The 22,320-nt window shown below is 33.1% G+C and overlaps 1 protein-coding gene across 1 annotated transcript in view; it reads right to left on the bottom strand.

Annotated features, from left to right (window-relative positions):
• LOC123531566 (parathyroid hormone/parathyroid hormone-related peptide receptor-like) overlaps window positions 1-22,320 on the bottom strand; it is a 111,894-nt gene that overhangs the window by 16,262 nt on the left and 73,312 nt on the right. Inside the window, exon 3 of the mRNA XM_053517988.1 lies at window positions 3,913-4,020. Coding sequence (XP_053373963.1) covers window positions 3,913-4,020 — 108 coding nt within the window. The remainder of the gene's footprint in view (window positions 1-3,912; window positions 4,021-22,320) is intronic.

Below are 22,320 nucleotides of genomic sequence, written 5' to 3' on the forward strand. Positions count from 1 at the left end.
TAGGTTAAGGTTAAGAATATTAAAGATGATACTGAAATCTGTATCAAGAGTTATATATGTGGTCCAAATTTGTATGCTATACCTTCAAAAACAACAGTAGGTCAAGATTAAGACTATTTCTGTATCAAAATTATACAGGTGGTCCAAATTTCTATGCTGTAACTTTAAAAAGAAGAAAGTAGGTCAGTAAGTCAGGGTTAAGAATATTAGAGACCAGTATTGAGATCTGTATCAAAAGTTATAAAAGTGGTCCAAATTTCTATGCTGTACCTTCCAAAACAAGAAAGTAGGTCAACTTCAAAAACACATGTCTTCGTATAACAAGGGACTACCCGGGAGTGTCTTATATTGACCCCAGGGTCATGATTTGAACAATCTTGGTAGAGAATCACTGGAGCAATCTTGGTAGAGAATCACTACAGCATGCCATATACCAAATATCTAAGCTCTGGACCTTATGGTTTCAGAATTTTTTAAAAAGGTTTTTCCCTATACAAGTCTATTTCAACCATGTGTCCACGGGGCGGGGCCAGTTTTAATCCCAGGGGGTGATTTGAAAAATCTTAGTAAAAAGATCCTACACGACGCTACAAACCAAATATCAAAGCTCTATGCCATGTGGTTTTGTACAAGAAGATTTTCCAAGTTTTCCCCATGTGACCCCAGGGTGGACCATATTTGACATTAGAGGAATAATTTGAACAATCTTGGTAGAGGACCACCAAATGATGCTACATACAAAATATCATTCCCCATGGTCCTGTGGTTTTGAAAAATAAGATTTTCAAAGTTTGTGCCAATATAAGTCTATATAAATCATGTGACCCCCAGGGCGGGGCCATATTTGACCCTAGAGGGATAATTTGAACAATCTTGGTAGAGGAGCACTAGATGATGATACATACAAACTACTAAAGCCCTAGGCTCTGTGGCTTTGGACAAGAAGATTTTCAAATTTTCCCCTAAATAATTCTCTATACACCACGTGACCCCAAAGACAGGGCCATATTTGACCCTAGGGGGATAATTTGAACATTCTTGGTAGAGGACAACTAGATGATACCACATACCCTAGGACTGATTGTTATGGACAAGAAGATTTTTAAAGTTTTTTCCTTTCTGTAGGGAATTCAATTCTTTGAACATCTTTAAAGGACCATCGCTTTGAAGTGTCATCAAAATTGGCCTGGTAGTTTAGGAGATGTTGCTTAATCACGAAGTGATTCAAATTTAAAGTAATTGGGATTCATAAATACTTTTAATCAACAACATTCAAAGAGGCTGAGCAACTCTCTAATATAGGGGCTGCAATTAAAATTAGAAAATGATCTTGTGATAAACATGTACTCCTTGATCATGAGTGTAAGACTAGCCAATGAAATCCAAGAGAACGAAGAAGGCGCGGTTTAGTTTACTTCAAACGGAGATTTGTGTTACTTTAACCTTTCAATAAAACGAAACGGCGTTTTAACTATAAGTGGGTTATAGATCATTTATTGACATTCTAATGCATTAAGGTTTGCCTTTCACTACGCTGCGCTTCATTTCGGCAAACTTAATTGCATTAGAATGTCAATAAATGATATATAACCTATACTAAAGTAACAACAAATACAGATAGTCTGAGTAACCACTTATGTAACACGTACATGATAGAATTACATTATCTGCAAAAGCAGTTTACACTTGTACAAGACATGTAAACGCATGGTCCATTTGGATACAATGATCTTGATGAGGGATAAGCCAACTCTGTCATAAGAAGAGGAGCAACATAAACTTATCAAATACCGACGTTTTAGTGATTGTGCAGTATACAGCCCTATTATATACAAAACATTAATAGGTTATTTCCATTTTGGATAATTCAGTAGTTGCATATTAATGCAAAATGAATGATAAAAGCCGCGTAATGACAAAAGGCCCGCATAATAATTTAACGTGAATTAACGCTTAATGCACTGTTCGTCTATTAGACATTTACGTTTGGATCATCTGTAGCTTAGATAACGCGTCTTGTCGACTTGAATTGTACTTTTTTACCATGTTTACCAAGACAAATAAGAACTTCATATAAAAGTACTACAAAACATCGTTCATCATGTAACAGTTATCGAGCTGAAACGTCATGCTGAACTCGCCTATACAATCGTCTTGTTCAGCCATGTTAAGTTCTTTAAGTTAATATATATTTGTATTGTGCAAAGCAATGCTCTAACTATTTAACCGGTTTCTCAAATTTGCAAATTTATACACGTACATCAGTGCTACCAGCACTGAAACAATCAAAAGTATCTGACATGAATTTATTATTGGAATTTTTTTTCTGTCTTGTCTACAACGTATTCATTAGAACAACAACTAGTCGATTAATAGGGTAATATTGGCACCGATAGTTTCCTTATCTGCTTCAGATCAAATATTTCAGACAGATGTCTGTCAAACCATTTCGAAATGCAAATACTTTTTGTACCGATTTTTGTATTTCTCTTCACTTTCCAATGTTTAACACCCTGAGAGCTTTAAAAAGATAATGTATCCATGTCAACGACCGCTGCCAATACCATGGAATGCACTGTGTGTTTGTAAACCGCAATGACTTGTGCTTTGGGTTGAAAAGATTTAACACATATTCTAATAAAAACCATCGCAATGGAAACAATATTTGGATTACGATAAAAAACAGAAATACATTTAAAGTAAACAATACTAAGATTTACGTTAAACGGAATTGTAAACAACATGCATCCTTATCTAAAATGTCTCCGTTCAAATAGTCTGACGTCTTTTCAAAACTAGACGAATAAAAAGAGAATCAAATTGAGTCGGATATGTTTTTTATTTCTACGTTCTATCCATTACCAGATATTTTTAACGTGGAATATCAATAATTCCCGTTTCCCTGTAAAGTAATTTGTCTATAGTAGAAACGGTCACATGAAATTGACAATGATATTATTTTAAGTATGCTCCGCACGACAAAAGGAATGTTTAGACAGCCCGAGCATTTATTAAAAGATAATGTCATCATTATTTTACAGTGAGACAGCTGCTCCTGCCATTAGTGCTATACGCGTTTTTTCATTTATCACGTAATAACAAGATGACTTAAGATGAAATGGTCTTCTGAAATATTTAAAGCTCCATTAAAAGGTTAAGGGATTATGATGAATATATTTTACATATACTAAAGATGCTTTTATTTCCAAGACATTAAAGAAACATTTTTATCAGGAATGGGTGCTTGTAAGTACAATGTAATCTATATTCCAGCGATTTTTTCATCAAAGAGTCCAATTGCATGATTCTGGGAAAGTATGATATAATATCTCTTATACACACAATAACATAAACTAAACATATAACAATTTATTTACTACATAGCTATTTTTCAAAATAATTTAACAGAAATTTATTTAAATTACTCTCGATGTTATTCGGTCACGGTTTGCTTTTAAAGTATGTCACTCTGTTGAAAGATACCGTAAAAGTTCAAAATGCAACTATGCAAAAACTACAAAATCTGTTGTATATAATATGTTCATGAGGGTTTATGAAACGTGCAACACTAATGCCCACTAGTACTAAATCTTTAATCAGAGAAACTTTCTAAAAAGTGAAACTGAACGGACAAATAAATCACAACACCTCGTTCAGAAACATGTATTCAATATGGAACTTATTCTTCAGAATGATTTTTATTATTATTTTTTTTTATTATTATTTCAAGCTATGATTGCATCTTAAATCTCACCAAATGTTAATTTTATTCTATAACATTTTATTGTAGTTTATATTTTTCTTACAAGTCTCAATAATATTTTCATAATATATTCAGCTTTACTTCTGGCTTTATTCCAAACATGCTATTTCAACTCATTTTAAAAGACTGAGGCTAAACAAATATCACACCTGTTCTACTTATATCTTCAACGTAAGGCGGACATGTCTGCTTGGCAACACTTCCGGCAACAGCAGCGTCCCAACATAACATCTCATCCCATGTTAAATTGCAATAACCTGGAATAATTAAAGTGTAAACTGCCAGTCATATGTATTAGAAACAAAAGCATATACATAACAAGAGGGCTATGATGGCCATATATCACTCACCTGAGTGTATTTGCTTGTTTGAATATATTTCTTTGCTAAAGCTTTTAAAAAAAGCTAGGTAAGCAGGTCATGGTAAAGATTCAAGATAACTACTGAAATATGCTAAACAATTATACAGGTGGTCCAAATCTCTTTGCTGTAGCTTCAAAAACAAGAAAGTAGATAGCAGGTCAAGGTTAAGAATATTAAAGATGAGTACTGAAATCTGTATCAAAAGTTATACATGTGGTCCAAATTTCTATGGTGTACCTTCCAAAATGAGACAGTAGGTCAGTAGATCAAGGTTAAGACTATTCAAGATGAGTATTGAAATCTGTATCAAAAATTATCAAAAGTTATACACGTGGTCTAAATTTCTATGCTGTACCTTCAAAAACAAGAAAGTAGGTCAGTAGGTCGGTGGGGGTGACCGGGTCCGGGTATACAACTTCACATATCAATAATAAATTTTTCCTATATAAATCAATGTAAAACAAGGGACCCCTCGGGCGTGGCATATTCTGACTCCAGGGTCATGATCTGAACAATTAATGTAGAGAGCCACTAGAGAATGCCATATAATAAATATCTAAGCTCTGGGTCTTATAGTTTGAGACAAGTTTTAACCCCAGGGGATATTATTTTGCGATCTTGGTACATAACTACTACACGATGCTACATACCAAATATCAAAACTCTAGGTCATGTGGTTTTGTACAAGAAGATATTCAAAATTTTCCTTATATAGGTCTATATAAACAGTGTAACCCCAAGGGCGGGGCATCATTTGACCCTAGGGAGATAATTTGAACAATCTTGGTAGAGGACTACTAGAAGATGCTACATACCAAATGTCAAAGCCCTAGAACCTGTGGTTTTGGACGAGAAGATTTTAAAAGTTTTTCCTTTCGGTTGCAATGGGAACCAGAATTCTGTATGGAATTCATTTTTTTTTTTTGAAAGTTTTAAAGAAAATTATCCTAGAAACATCCATGTGAAGTTTCATCAAAATTGGCCTGGTGGTTTAGGAGGAGATGTTGTTTAAAGGAAAGTGTGGACGGACGCCGGACGGTCGTACAGACGGACGGACGGACGCCGGACGGTGAGCGATAACAATAGCTCATCCTGAGCACTTTATGCTCAGGTGAGCTAAAACAGCTGATAGTAAATGCTCCAGCCTTATAGATACAAGTTCATGTCAAACCTTAAACATATATATGCGTATTGCAGTTAAGTTGCGAATAACAGGGCAGACATTAACATAAATCGTACCTTATAAACCTCTATAAAAGCCCTTTTATTAGTTCTATTGATGATAGGACATTTCAAAGAATCTAACATATAATTATTTCCTCCATTTCACCAAGGCGGACAACATTTAGTATAATAAGAGATATATGGCACCACAATTTCCGTTTTTCGTCGTCTATATAGCTAACAAGATCAATTATCTAATTTCAGACGCTATATTTTCAGACTTGTCTTTAACAAGTTTAAGGTTTTAATGATTCTCGTGTCATTCAATGTAGAACGTTTTCAATTGATAAAAGTTTGTAAATCGTATGCAATGCATTAAGCACATGTTAAGTAAATAACACACAGACTGGAACAAATAAGTGTATTCGGAAGCTAATTGAGGCTAGGAGGAAAATGCATAATAAAAGTATATTCATTGGTTGTACTTCAGACGCATTAGAGCTAATGCACGATATTTTTTCACTTTATAAACTAAGGCGAATTATCCGTCATTTAGAGGGATTTCCTGCAACGCACTTAAAGGTCCATTACTAAGGGAAAGTGAGTTGGCAATTTTTTTCATAGCCAGTGCATAGACTTCTGCAAGACACTAAATAATGAAGATTGGCAGGTCAAAATTTACAGAAGGTCTTTGGAACTCAAAGAAATGTATGTGTATTATGTTGAAATTTCAATGAATCGACAGAATGACCCCCCAGGTCTTTTTAACTTTCTTCATACTTCATAGAAAAAAAATTGTACATATACTGCGATTTATTTCGAATTTCTACATACCAACTTTCATTTTCCAATAAAATGAAATAGTTTCTGTGCTTTTTAAAAGAAATTAAAATGTTCACTTTCCTTAGTATTGGACCTTTAACAACCGCTCTAAAAGGTTAAATACTAAGAAACCACTCTATCTGAAGGAATCTACAATGCTAATTTCTGTAATTCTGCAATATATCTGATGTCTGACCTTTTGTTTAATACTTACTAAATAGTTTATTCACAATGATAGTTATGCTCGTTCATTTCTTACATCTTTAAAATTTCTTAATTTTAGACGTAATTTTTATATGTGTTTGTAAAACGCCACTGAATATGTTTTACATAAAAAATAGGCGTTTAATCAAATAAAACAGTTTCAGTTTCAATATATCACAATAATGTGTGATGCTTTTCATTAGAAAAATCTATTCATATTGTGCTTGAATTTCATGCGGAAAAATATTATCAGTTCATTAAAAGCGATACCGGTGGTCTAGTGGATAAGGTGTCGGCCGCTCAATCCAGGGGTCGTGGGTTCAAGGCCCATTGGGGTCACGGCCATGACTTCTCATATAACACCAGTACTGGTTTTTCCAGGAAGCGGACTCGAGAGTGGTTACAATAAGCTTGAAGCAAAAATTACATGACTCTACAACATTAAAATTGTTTTATAAACAACATCGGTTTATATATTTCTCAAGAGTCCATGTATTTTAATGCAACTCGTTTCAGTTGCTTGCAAAGTACATTGACAATAAGTATATAAGTAAACATGCAGCAGTATACTTTTGAATATGAAATTCATGAAGAAAAGAAACTTTAGATTTTATAATAACGAAGCTCGTTATTTACTATTTAATGCTGTATCTGAATAGAGCATTATGATTTTATATAAAAATGATTAAGATATTAAATATGACTTAAATATTGCCGTTCGTGGGATATTTATCGCCAGCTGTATATATAAACTGTAAATTCAGTCCCGACGTTTTTTGTGCATTTAATCTGTATATGACACAGAGATGGTACTGGTTTACGGCCGAAACTCTTCAAAACAAAATGCTCTAAAGATAAAATAGTTATGTTACAAAAACTATCATCGGCATTTTTGAATCAGTACAACAGTATCAGAATACTTTCATCAAATGCATAATTTAAGTTGACATCGGCGTTTTGATAAATTAGTGAACGAATGATATCTTATACATTTATTATAATTATACATTCTCCAACAGCTGCGATATATTTAATTTTACCCTGCTAAATTTCTATAATGAACTTGTCCATGTTTCAATTTGGACAGTACCATTAACTGTTAAAATGGGTGCATACCAAAAATATACGGACTGAATGGCGAAAAGTGCAAGTTATGATTAGACTGCATGGATGTGCACGCTGATCATGATCTGCACCGGTCGCAAAGGCAGAATCAATCGTGTCCAGCATGATAAGAGTTAAACATTTTAATGCATCACTTCAGACAATCGAACATAGTTTTTAGTTTGATAACACTTTTTAACATCTTATCATACATTTTCTTTTCCCATAGCGTTCTCAGGAAAAAAAACCGGATAACCAGGAAGACGCACTCTATTCTTAAATAACCACCATTTTCTACTTTCAAAACATACCACATGCTGCTGTTCTAGTAGAATATGCGACAACAACTCAGAAAAGTGCTACTTTTCGACAAATGCCTGGCATCTGTTATTAATTAACTAGATCTTATGGCATTTTGTTCATCGATCTATTCATTTAGTATTTATATATCGAACATGAAGGCGGAATATACGACATTATTGTTTGGATTTATGCTACCCTTGAAAATGGCCCTTTTTCAAAGGCGAAAGCTCTCGGGTTTATAATTAAACTTCTGACACTGTTTGAACATATATTTCCGCAGATACAGTGTGTTTGAACGGTATTTCGTTGATAATTTTTTCTTTGTTTTTGCACTGATATTATATGCATTCAAGAACTAATAGAGAAAATTTATCAGGTTGGTTTGGTGGTTTATCCAACTTTGTGGTGATTATTTAGAGAGAATTAAATGTGGATTAAAACAGCACAAGATATGATATCCTTTTAATGTTTGCTCTATGTTTACTTTGAGAAACTAGTCTTTCCCTTCATTTTATAGAAAAAATATCAGATTACGGTTAATGGCCATCTGTTTATCCATACATTTGTAATGACAATATGAAGTAATACTATTTACCTACTGTTTGAATGTTAATATACTTTGAACGACAACATGTTCTTATTATACTTGTAAAATGATTAATCGTTTATTTGTGCCATATCTCATCTTTTTTCACGTACTTCGATTATCATTGCAAGTGTCTTAGTTGAGAGTTCTTTCAACGGAATCAAAACTTTTAAAGAGCATCATCTCCTTCGGGAAGTAGCAGATTATAACATTTCATTATAGAAGGCATGACACAAAGTCAGATTAGATAAAGAATACTTCAAATGAGTGATTTGGTTCGCATATCCGAATAAGATTCTGGATGTAGATTTACAAAACTCACGTTTGCATGTATTTGAAGATTTTTTTACGTATTAACTAGTTAGATAATTTAGTTGTAGAAATAAAGTGAACACATTATATCCTTATGTCAGCTAATAAGCGGGACTGTTATTCAGAAACATGGATGAACGTCTGATCCGAATGTACCATAATAATACAACATTGAACGAAAGTATTGTACGTGTAACGGTCCTTCATGTATATTTGGACACTAATTTTTTGCGGTTAAAATGCAAACAAGCAAGTTGATAGCTAATTGAGACAGCACGAAAACGGCAATGAAATGTGGATCATCCGCTTTGCTAATCAAAACTGGAAAGTCGTCATACTACCTATATTTGTGTAGGTATGACGCTAAACCCAACAAAACAAGCAAACAAAACGTAGTCTCTATGTGTGACTTTGGATTGCCCCGGTACTTATGGAAAGTAATGTTCTCGTTGAGTTACATTTACGTTCGTAGAATGCTGAATTTTCTTACAGAGAATACGTAATCATACGGAAACTGCCGAATGTCATAAGTTGTCCGCTATCTTAAATTGATTACAGATAAAAAAATAAACGTAAAGTCATCACCTATGGAAGCGATGCATTTAGTTATAATGTCATGTTTTTTATGCACGAATAGCGATAATACACGTTATTTAATGTGTAATTATCTGCAGAAGCCACTGAGATATATTGGTGACCTTGACCTTCAATCACTGTCAAAAACATTTCAGATGTTAACAGAAGAAAAAAACAACGTAAACTTTCTAAATGCACTAAAATACACATTTTTGGACAATATAATTGCTAAACTGCACGTGTTTTGTCTTACGCATTTTGCGCGATGACGGAAACAAGAAATATTTTTGTTACAGCTGTAGTCATCCGAGAAATTTTAAAACATTATCAAAATGGGTACTGTCAAGTGGCTATACGGCGGACTTATTAAAAGCAAGAATGTCGCAGAAGTCTTATCTTTCAAAAAAATCTATAAAGTTCACATAATTATGAATGACATTTAAATTACTTGAAAATATTTGCTACATATCGCATAACCTTGGCTGAAGCTTCATTAATTTTGATGTAAGTAAAAAAAGTTTGAAACCTTTTTCATGGTATTCATGTTTAACTGATACGCTTCTTTCTCACTGGATCTGGACATGCATTAAGTACTTCAAAAAAAAAAACAGCATAACATTCTTTCATTTCAGAAAGAACTGTTAAAACACTTTGCACACACATAAAAGCAAAGTTGTTGTCTATGATAAAATCTGTCTGTTTGTATGTATAGAACATGAAATAACGTCTTCATTTTATCATTATTGTGATTTTATTTCTTTATTTATATATTTATATCCACCAACAGAAACAGAAACTGAATTTATTTAATGGAAATTTACGAAATAAGTATAAAGACGTCGGTATTTTAACCGGGGGTAGGGGAAACGTCGCGGTAAATAGAGCGAAATCTAAAACGGTGACCCCCATTTTTCTTTTATGGAATCGATAGCGATTGAAATTTTGTACGCTTTTTAGATTTATTAAAAAATAATGTCTGGCAGTTTCTTAAATATGGGCGTCTTTACGCAAAATTTTGGTTGAATCTCGACGTCAGTTTTACGCGTTTTGGGTTTATTAATCTTTTGCCTCCGATGTGATGTCGAGATAAACTCAACAAATTATAAACCATTGGAGAGATTAATTTTAATACAAACTTGAAAATAAAGAATTTTTGCCGCAGTTTTGTTGTATATAAAAACGCTACTTAAAAAATCTGTCAAGTACGTCATTTTGCGCTCTGCTGAAAAAATTACGTTAGTGATTTACAGCTGCAAAATGGAGAATAACAAAAATCTTGAAAAAATACCAGCCAATCGGAAAAATCGTCATCTATAATTTGGCAAAATTTCATAACAGTCCGTTGAAAATCGTTAGGTGGCACATATTACCTTAAGATGCTTTGTGTACGTTTTCAGATTCAATCCAATTTTCGCTGGACTTTGTTTTTGTTAAGAAGGGAAGTTAATTGGTGTATCAATCCCATTGCCTATGTATAAACTCAGTTTGTTCAAACATTTATAGGAGCTTTTCGTCTTAGATATAAGATTTATATCAACCTTGGTACAGTGTTGTACCTTTGACATAGAAATCTGAACACCCGCTGTATAAATGAAATATAATGTATACCTCTTTTTCGGCGACGCCGTCTAAATTCGTTTTCGTTACCTATGCCACGTGACTTCAGTTTGCAAATCAAACTACTTGATAACGCTTTATAGATAATTTATCAAAATGGAAGATTTATGCAACACTCTGCCTGATTGGACGAGAGTGTCAATTTCTTTCACTCTGTTGATTGTGCTACGCTGAGTGAAATGTAGACAAAGCGTTTATCCTAAACGACGCTGTTAACTTTGACTCAGTATATTTAGCAAGAATATTCATATATCTCAAAATGATAAGTATGATAAAAACCTGTTCAAATACCAACATATATCAAATTAAAGAAACAGCTGGATACGGTCTGCGTATCACATGAATAAGGGTGTGATAAGAGTCTTTTATGTAGAGAAGTGCTTTTTAAAAGATTTTCCTTGTTACAATTGTCGTCTGTATATGAAAAGGTTTCTTGCTTTTGTGACTTATTCAGATTGCATATTAAAATGAGTACTTGTTTGCTTTGATACATTTGTTATAAATTATTTAACTGATTTATTATATATGAATATTTTTCTTTAGTATGGTATGCAAATATTGAACTCAGCTGAAATCTGTTTCATTATATATATGCTATATAATGACTGAATCTCATTACACTGAAACAGAAATATTGAAATAATTACAATTGTATGTTTTGTTTGACCTTCACTTTTTATAGGTGTGACGTCATTGTCCAAAGATTGATGAATAGCGAATATGCATTTGTTAAAGCGGGATCAGTTGGCCTATTTTAGAAATAAATAAAAAATGATAAATAAAAAAAATCCTTTAAGTGATTTTTTCTCATGTATTTTAATCAAACTTGATTTGTAACATCTTTATTAGGCCCGCAACCAACTTTGTTCAGCTGGGACATTTGACCCCTTTTAGGAGCTGCTAGAGCTAAAACTATAAATGCCTTTATACAGCGTCTCATGAACAGCTTGGTGGATCTTTGTCATACTTGGTCTGGAGCATCATTATATGGTCCTCTTCCAAATTTTATATAGGAACTTGGGCCCAATTAGGGACCACTATAGCTAAAAGCAGATATGCCTTTCTTCGCATTAACCACTAAAATGTAGTGGATTTTTATCAAACTCGATGTGTAACAATATCGTAAGGTCTCCTGCTATTTTGTTACAAATGGGGATAGGGACCAATTTAGCTAAAAATATAAACACGTTTAATGATCTCTTTTCATGAACCGCTTCATGAATCTTCACCAAACTACTGCTGTAATTATTCGTCTAAAGATAAACGAAACAAAATTGCAACCCTACGAAACCTTTGCGAAGAATTAAAAGAGAACCATTTATTATATTAAATAAATTGTTAAAGTGCGGTGTTTAGTTTGCAATTTGAAAAATGTTAGATGAAAGATGAATGTTAGATGAAAAATTCATACTTCTTTCCTTATTACAATTCGCCGACCATCATTTTTAAAGATATTTCTTGTTTATCTTTGCTATCTCAATATTTATATCTGTTTGAAGTATAATATATTAATATTGCAATCTTTAAATTGCTTGCTTGGGGTCTATCAGTTCTCTAATAGATTGAGGCTTGTTAATTTATAAATGATTAACGACTTCTTATTTCAATATTTTAGACTATAATACCAGCAATGTTTCAGATCTTCTATGTGCGATGATATCTGGAGCAAATTTAGCAGAGAATATATTAAGAAAAATAAACAAATATTCGTTAGGGAAATACAACATCGGAACCATCCATAATTATATAATAGCTTTTCCAAGAATATCTAAAGGCTCAAAATAGATGATTAAATCACGTAGATAAAATACTAAATGTATCTTCAATTTATATTTTCTATATAATAATTGTTTCCCCCAAACACAAAAAAAAAAATGTAGAAAGAAGTTTTTCATTGCTTCAGGAGATTACCATATCTTTAAAAAAATGTACGTAATTTGCATATAGACTAAGGCAATCAAAGTTACTGTATCCCTTTCACCTTTTCGACTGCAGTTCCAGAAATTTCTAAATATACAATACAGACCTCCTCTATAGTAAACTTTTGCATAGCTAAAATTTTAAGTCACCTTCCCTTAATTAATCTATCAAATTACTGTGTTTGTTTGAATTCATTCTAACAAGAAGACAATGTCTGTTTATAGTAAAAATGTTTTCTTCTTAGATGCGTCGGTTATACAGTATATTGTGTGAGCATACAAAGTACAACTAGAAATAGTAACTTTTTTCTGACGTTCTTGTGTATAAAATGCACACTGATCTATTGCAAAACATGTTAATTTCATTTTTTTTATGTTTGAGTTACAACCGTTTCGCACTCTTCTCTCTAAATCTACTTGATCATATATCATTTGTAACAGCAAAAATGCTTGGCGCTAACTGTAATAGGTTTAGTAGTCATATCAATTGGAAACGTTCTGTTCTAGAGACCATTATTGTAAAACGCTTCATAGCATGATTGCTGATTTGCTATCAAACAGTTGGCACTTGCTAATAATTTTCTACTTTATGTTTTATGCCTTAATGGCCGAGATATAATCTTTACTACGTGCTAATGAATAATAATGGACTTTTCTCCACATGTCTTAAAGGCATAGCAATATTTTTCTGTCGATTATTATCTCATAATCCTACATCTTTTAAACGTTTAATGCATTGCTTTCTGATATAAGGAGCATTAACATTACTTCTTCTTTTTGCGATTCTATAAATACCGTATACTTTTTTCGAACAAAAAGTATATATTAATTCAATGTACCAACAAGACATAAGCATTGTACCAGCTACAATAATCCTAACTATGCGTTGTAAAATGAAATATCTTAATTCTTCCTTCTACCGATCTAACTTATTAAGTACGAGTGATTCATGCCTAACAGAACTGCCTAACAGAACTGCCTAACAGAACTGCTTTTACGTATTACAGAAAATTAGAAAATGACATGTTACGCAAATGGAGTTCCCAGGTCCAATTTATTCACATTGTTCTTTTTGGCCTATAATACAAGCAAAATATTCGGAAAGATGGTAAAGTGAACAGGTCATCATAAAGGATATGTTTTATAATTATGCAAAGTTATGCTTCTCCAGCTTTCACTACTAATTAGAGTTAAGAGCAATTTTTCAAGCTGCAATGGATTGGATGAAATTTCCTTAAATGTATAAAATGTACACAAAATTATATCAGAAAGGGATACAATAATGACAAATTTTAATGGACAATGTAAATATGATTCCTGAGCATTTTACTTTCTATTATTGCTACCTCGTATTGCAAGTTACCTTAAATTCAATTAAATAAATTTGCATAAAATGTTAAATAAACATATAGGGAGTAAAATGTTCAACATTTCAATGTATAATTTTTTGTTCTTAAGCTCTACACATTTTTACTCCTTGCATCCTTTCTATGTTTTAAGTTAAACAGAATTCAAATCAGATGATGTAATGTAACTTTCCTTAATGTAAAGGGATGCAATTCTTAAAAAAAAAATACCAGTCACATGAATGACACTTGTTAAGAAAACTCGCTGTATGATCTCAGATGCGTGTGTGATCATCCAAATCAATATTTTATTGGTTTCAGAGATATTCAATGAAATACAACAATTTAGTCCTTATTAAAAAAAAACTCAATTTTTAAGATTCAGTCAAATGCATTCATAGGTGTAGGACATTTTAAAAGTGCAAAATGGAAAATAGTTTTGTCAAAAATAAATAGTGTGACGGTTTATAATTTAGGGTCTGGCGATGTATTTTAAGTGCCAAAGGGAAAATAATCTTGCTGAAAGAAAGGTAAGAAAATTATTGGACTTGGTATGTGAACTTGTCTGATGAGTATATTCTATTCAAGGAAAACAATTTGGACAGACAGTGTATTTTCCATATACATTAAGAAAATTATTTTATTGAAAGAAGGCCAAAGTTACAAGACTTTGTCAATTCGGACAGACAGTGTATTTTCCATATACATTAAGAAAATTATTTTATTGAAAGAAGGCCAAAGTTACAAGACTTTGTATGTCTTATGATTCCGAAAGCCTTTTTAAAATTTTACAATGATACACGTACCGGTTCTAGAAATACTCAAGAAAAACATTTCTGGAAGGTACATTTCTCGAGTGAAAATGGGAAGTAGTTTGCCCATATAATGTCTGTATCTGTTCCAGAGATAGTAAAGGAAAACAACTAGTTTGCTCTAACTTGTACAAATGTGCCAAGAGTAAATAACAGAACAAAATGTATTAAATAGAAAAAGCTGAAACACTACAGGTCGCTCAATACGACAAAAATGAGAATTTAATTGAGCCTGGTCATGGACGGTAGTGGAAATACATGCTACCGTGCAAACCCTCTACCCCGGGTTGAGCAGAACTCAACGTTAACGCATGTAACAAGTAAAAAAACTAATTTAGAGACATCCACAGATGTGTTCATACTGTGGTGCACATGGAACCTTCAATGATACTCTAGTGTGTAATTCCTTGAAAAGCGACGTATGGTCCACAGTTAAAATAATGGGGTTGACCTAAACGAGGAAACATTGGGTTTAACATAACAAACCGGAATTTAGATATGTATATACTGTATTTTTACCTTTCAGTCATTTTATGCATGAGTATTTTTTATAGATTCAGACACATATCAAAGACATATATAAAGAGTATGTGTCTTATGAAACGTAAAACTAATATTAAAATTACTTCGATGTGGTGAAATTTTTAATGAGTGTGCTTCGAAAGTTCTGAATATGGATACGAAATTAAATGAGCCGTGCCATGAGAAAACCAACATAGTGGGTTTGCGACCAGCATGGATCCAGACCAGCCTGCGCATCCGCGCAGTCTGGTCAGGCTCCATGCTGTTCGCTTTTAAAGCCTATTGGAATTGGAGAAACTGTAAGCGAACAGGATGGATCCTGACCAGACTGCGCGGATGCGCAGGCTGGTCTGGATCCATGCTGGTCGCAAAGCCACTATGTTGGTTTTCCCATGGCACGGCTCAAATATACAAATATGAGCAATTGTTGAAATAAGTGTTTGAATTGTTATCGTTTTCATGAAAACTATAAAAGTTGTAGTAAATATGCTCTGATATCATCTTAAGCTAATGTAAAATGATAAATATTACATGTCATTTAAGATAATTGTTGTTGTACATCTGCAATCCTATTACTCAAAGGATAGATAGATAATTATGATTTATTCATAAAAAAGAAAACGGAATGCAACAAGTGTCGAAATGTAGTGTCAATTACAATTAATCAAACGTCTTTTCAATACGTTTGTGATACCATATCATCTATAATACACCATTTGCTGACAATACATACAATATAAGCATATGAAAATGAACTAAGGATAGGTTTAAATGTTGTTTTGAAGTTTACTTAAAGTTACTATTTCCCGTCATCACATCTGAGTTATTTCGCACAAATTGCTTTTTTCTCTGAGAGACCAAAGAAATAAATAATGTCAAATATGAAATTATTTCCCGCTTCAAACTACTAATATCCCCGCTTATTTAAGGCAAGTCTGGTACGTGTCATTTACATGCGACAAATCTTATTTGAGGACATGCAATCTGATAAGTATGAATCGAAGTGTGTTATAAGATGTTGTAAAATTTCTTATTTCTCCCAGATGGCTTCACGGAAATTTGTACTTGAAGCACTTTCGTTTGATGTAGAGGACAAACTACAGTTACAATATAGTTAAGACAATACGAATATAGTTAAGACATCTTATCTCGTGCTATAAATGTTTGGGCTGTATTATTCTCTAGCAGAAGTAATTGGAAGAATGTTTTAGCCAAACAGTTCATACAGAATTGACCAGGAGGCTTGATGTCAGATCAGACTAACTTAACATAGGTAGAACTTGTTAAATATTTAGAATGAGCTTAATGTACTGTTATATTCCAATATACCGAAATATCAGAGAGAAAATAACACTGTATCTCAAAATGAAGTCAGCTGACTATATCATGCATATTGCTCGAGCTTCCTTGAATTGTTCTTCTCTTTCATTTATGTAATAAAAATTGAAGATATTTACATTAGATTTTGATTACCTTACAGTTTGCAGTTTAGTGGAACATATTGCCTGTCAGTCTACCATATATATGATGGAATTGCTTTAATGGCTCACGCCCCACAATCAAATATACATGACATGTTAATACACAAAACATTTCTATTTTATGTTTACGTAGATATTATGTGCTCAGTGTTAATATTTCAATTTTAAAATAAGTATCAAACTTGGGCATAATGTATCCTTAAAATAGTGATATGTGTCGGGTTACACCTTTGAAACTTGGCCTAAGTAAACAGATGAATTGATTACGTTATATGCATTTTGTATTCGAAATATCGCAGAACTGAAAGATCCATTGAGATATAATCGATTTCCAATTTGCATAAGCATTCAACATTTTACGATAGAAATCAAGTTCCATTATACCTAATATCACGTGTTTAGGAAGTGCTCGGACTCACGTATTAAAGCGTAATTTGTAGTTTATCTTTTTATCATAAATAACATACTTTGACTTAATTGAATGTTTTTCAGGAAAACGCTCACCAACGCTTAGCTCCATCAATATTCATTGGAATTTCAAATATACATGACTGTGTGCTTTATATGATATATATAGACTCTTTTTATTATATAGCTCTTTCTACTTCTAGTGTCTGCTAAGACATTATTTACTAGAATTTTAAGCAAACACGATAAATTTGAAGCGATGAGCATTTTATACAAAGACATGATCATTACTATAACATCATTTCTGACGTCATAGTTTATGTCACGTCCGTACGCAGTGGACGTTGAATACCGGATATTGAAGACAACTTGTATTTTAAAAATAACGTAGCTTTATTGAAAATTCATTATACTGATGCTTTTCTATGGCGCGATAGAAACAAAAAAAAACTACGTAAGTCTATAAACTAGATATATATAATTACAAGTGAGTGTTAAATCCTGCGAGGGAGCATAGCTCATTGACAACACTGACGATTCGGTATTCATTCAGGATTATGCTGGATTTGCGATATGCTACGTTTGTACCGTTGGGTGTAAAAAGCGTCTGCCAATATGGAGAAAATGGCTGTTTTTTAAGTGTTTATATGCACAATGATACATTTTAAGGAATGACCTGAATAACAGAATAATCTATACGGCTACGCATCAAGAAGCATAAAAGAAACCACCTTTACGGTATTATATCGAATTTAACTATTTTAATTTGTTAGTTCTGTTTACTATAAAGAATATATGCACTACAATGTAATAAACATTTAAAGTCTGAAAAACAAACATTCATTTTGCCATACCCTTTGCTGGGCTGTGAGTAGCTTGAAAACAAAAACTCATACAAAGTTATATTGAAAGTCGCAGCTTGTTGTATTAAATTTTAGGTGAAGACTGTTTACTTGCTGTTAAGTAAGTATACAACTATATCCGGAAGACCAATTCTGAAATACATACAGCAAAATTTACAGTCACTGGAACAGTCGTTTACACTAAAAGCTGTGCGTGAAACTTTAAACCCAACTTAACATCTTGATATAAAATATATAACACCAAGAATATATGGCTAGGCATTCTTTTATTAATCTTAAAAAACCAGAATTGTCATCGCAACCTTTGTCAAAGAACTCAACAACAGTCACAATGTACAGCACATTGTGATAGTGCAGTCTTTTAATTAATTTATTTGTACGAAATCTAAGTTTAACTGTGAGGGACTATGTAGATAAGCCATTTATAGTATCCAACAATCAATTGCTTTGAGCTGTTTGTTAGTAAGTTAAAATTGTTAACATTGCATGAAATATTACTACTGACGTCATTGTACGTTTAAAGCAAAATATTATAATAGCTGTTGGAAGCATAGAACGTAACGCAACTAAGCAAGCTGGCAGACATTTTAATTGTTGTCATTTCACCTATTTATTGAACGAAGTGTTAGGCGTTACGCTGGACGAGTATAAGAATGTGAAAAATAATTGAGAGCAAAATATACATGGCTTAATGTGTTAAAGGTACATTTGTAGCTCTGAAGTTTATACCATTAGATGTAAATGTCTACACACAATAGAGCCATTCTATAATCTAAATACATAGCAAGATATGCTTTATACACAAGAAATAACATGACTACCCCGGCCCCTCGTCACTCTGAAGTATTACAACTTTGATATATATCAACATAATCCTTAAGGAACAAGGATACATTACAAAAGGGATCATTAAAAGTGAAATAAAGCGGATGGAAAAAGTTTCAGCGGTTTTTGAGAACCAGTTGTTTCAAGGTATATATATTTCTAGCTCTAGCGGCCCTTTGTATAGGGTAAGGCGCTCCCATCTGACTAAATTTCGGAGACGATGTTATAATAATGCTACACACCAAGTATAGTGAAGGTCAGTGGGGCGATTCATGAAAAGAAGTCTGTTTTTTTTCTAGTTTTAGCTCTAAGGGCCCGAAGTGCCCCAGCTGAACAGCGCTGGGAGAGGACCTTTCAGCGATACTTCAGACCAAAAAGTTTTTTTTCTAATTTTGGCTTCCCCCCCCCCCCCCCCCCCCCCCCGAGCCAACCTAAACCATTTGAATTAACTTCTTAGAACTCAATTTCAGGATGCTCCTGACCAAATGTGGTGTAATTCTGACCAGTAGGTTCAGAGAAAAGTTCAACGCAGGACGCTTAACGTCTATAAACAGTGTGTTGTTTTGTTGTTGTTTTTTGTTGGTATTTTTTTTGTAAATAACTTACAACTAAATGAGATAAGCACAAGGCATATTTCGAGATTACGACATTCAACTCGTTTGGTAAAAAAAAAACCCAGGAGAGTGTAGGATGAAACAAACAACGCTACTTTCTTGACAATATGAATAAAAATATATGTACAAGCAAAAGTATGAAATAAAGAAATTGTAACAAACAATCAATCTAAAAATAGAGAATAAAACCATTAAATTCAACTACGAAATTATGCAAAAAATAAAGATAAATTTCCAAGGAATTTTCTTTGTCTGAGAACTACCTCAGGCAGTGTAAAAGAACATTCATCTCGAATAAATTTGGATCAGTTCAGACGCATGCAACGATGACTGTATTAATGACTTCGCGTCATGCTATTGCTAGTGTTAAATTACTAGTACCTGTTTTACAGCTTAAATTTAGAAAATAATGACGTGCAATAAATTACTGTAATTACCTACAAATGTCTCTCAAAATCGACCGAATAATGTGATCGCCTCTGAAATATATCTGTACAGACAGCTTGCATGCGACCTGAAGTGTTCTGAAATCACAAACCTTAAGACATATTGTCTTTGCTAGGTAAGGCATTGAAACACTGACATGTCCTACGTGAACTATGCGTATTGTCAAACTTGAGCTATCACTGAAGGTGATGAATGTACCCCCGCACGCACTGACACAGTACATTGCAATTTGACGCACACAAGATTGCATAATTATGCGGACCGTATGTATATAGGCTCTATGTATGTAGTATAGTGACAAAAAAAACAAACAAAGTTTATCTAAAAGAACATAACATGCACCAAGCACAACTAGGGTTGGTACTGATCACTTGTGTGAAGTTTCATTAAATTGTGTGCAAGGGTTCGTGAAAGAGATTAGGTGCGCGCAAGATTGCAGACTGTATGTATAAAGTCCCATAAATGCTTTATGGGATACCAGACTAGCGACATTTTTAAGTTTACAATAAAACATTATTTAATGGTTATCATTCTATATTTCATATAAAACAAACATCTGAAGAATAAAGATCATGAAATGTTTAGTTGTTTTGGCATGAAGTGTCTATTTATACCTACACTATTAATGGAAAATCAAAACTTTAAAGCGCTAAGAACTAGGTGTACATAGTACAAATACAGTCAAGTAAACATATCGAGAAACAGAAATAAAGACACAATAATTCACCACCTCGGAACGATCAGTGTTAAAATTTAGTCCAATTCCTTGTGCACAGAACTACACACTGAAGCTCTGAAATGTCTTAAATGTACAGTGTTAACAGAAGTTTATTTCCATTAGATGGATCCTTTGAAGACGTAATGACTACAAGAAAAACATTTTATCTACAGAAATGCCCATGCTCATGTACATATATTTATCAGAAAAAAACAACAAGAAATATCTTTAAAAACAATGGTTGGCGAATTGTAGTAAGAAGTTTATGAGGTTTTCATAGCATTTGTGTCATTCTATCATCTATCTAACATTTTGCAAATAGCAAAACTACACACGACACTTTAAAAATTTTAATGGTTCTCTTTTAATTTTTCACAAGGTTTCGTAGGGGAGATTTTGTTTCGGATATTTCCAGCAGTGATCCAGAAGATACTTCTCTATCGAGAAGACTTTAATCGATCGGCTAAGCACACCCATATTCATGTGATACGCAGCCTGTGTCCAGCCTTCTCTGTAAATTGATATATGTTGGTATTTGAACAGGTTTTTATTATATTTATTAAACGTACTTATCATTTTTAGATATATCAATATTATTGCTAAATATACTGAGCGAAACGTAGCTTTAAAACTTTAACAGCGTCATTAAGGATAAACACTTTGTTGCTCAACAGAGTGAAAAAAATAGACACTCTCGTCCAATCAGGCAGACTTTTGCATAAATCTTTCATTTTGATAAATTATCTATAATGCGTTATTTGCAAGCTTAAGTCACGTGGCACTGGTCAGTCCAGTTCACGAATTCGTTTCTTAGACGGCGTTCACGCATACACTTAATGAATTTGTAAAAGGCATTCAGCAAGCGAACTCGACCTAACTAGACATAAGTTAAAAGGTTGTGTAAATAAAACTGATCCCCGTTATAGGTTTCTGAAGGAAATTTCAATTTTTGACCATTTTAAATGTACAAAAAATGGAAAGAATACGTCAGATTCATGAGAATTGATAGTAAAACTCGACCTGTCTTTCTAAGATCAATCGCAATAAACTCATTTGAGTCACAGACGTTCAAAGAAAATATCACAACTGTCACATTTTCTAGCCGTATAAATATTCGCATCAAACGGAAAATGAATTCAGCCGAGATACGGACAACGCCTTTGTTCTTAACAAGTTTATAGTGTGTTCTTATGAACTTCAGAGCATTTTCCTCCTAACTCCCACAAAAATGATCCGTGGCAAAAAAATGCTCAAACTAGATTTGTGTTACGTGACGTCAGTCACATTTGCATTTTGCAATGAATATGGTAATTTTCTATAATTTATCTCGGAGAAATAGTTTTCTAGTTGTAAAAATGGTTTGAATAGATTTGTCATGTTTCATTTTTGTAGGGTTTAACGTCGAACCTCGCAATTACAGGTCATATGGCGGTCATTCAGCTTTTCATGCTGGAGGAAGACCCTAGGTACCCGTCTAAGTATTAATATATGTGTTATTATTATTATTATCATTCTAATTATTATTATCTAAGGTATGGATGGGCACCTGGAT

This window comes from Mercenaria mercenaria, chromosome 11 (genome assembly GCF_021730395.1).
Source record: "Mercenaria mercenaria strain notata chromosome 11, MADL_Memer_1, whole genome shotgun sequence".
NCBI lineage: Eukaryota > Metazoa > Mollusca > Bivalvia > Venerida > Veneridae > Mercenaria > Mercenaria mercenaria.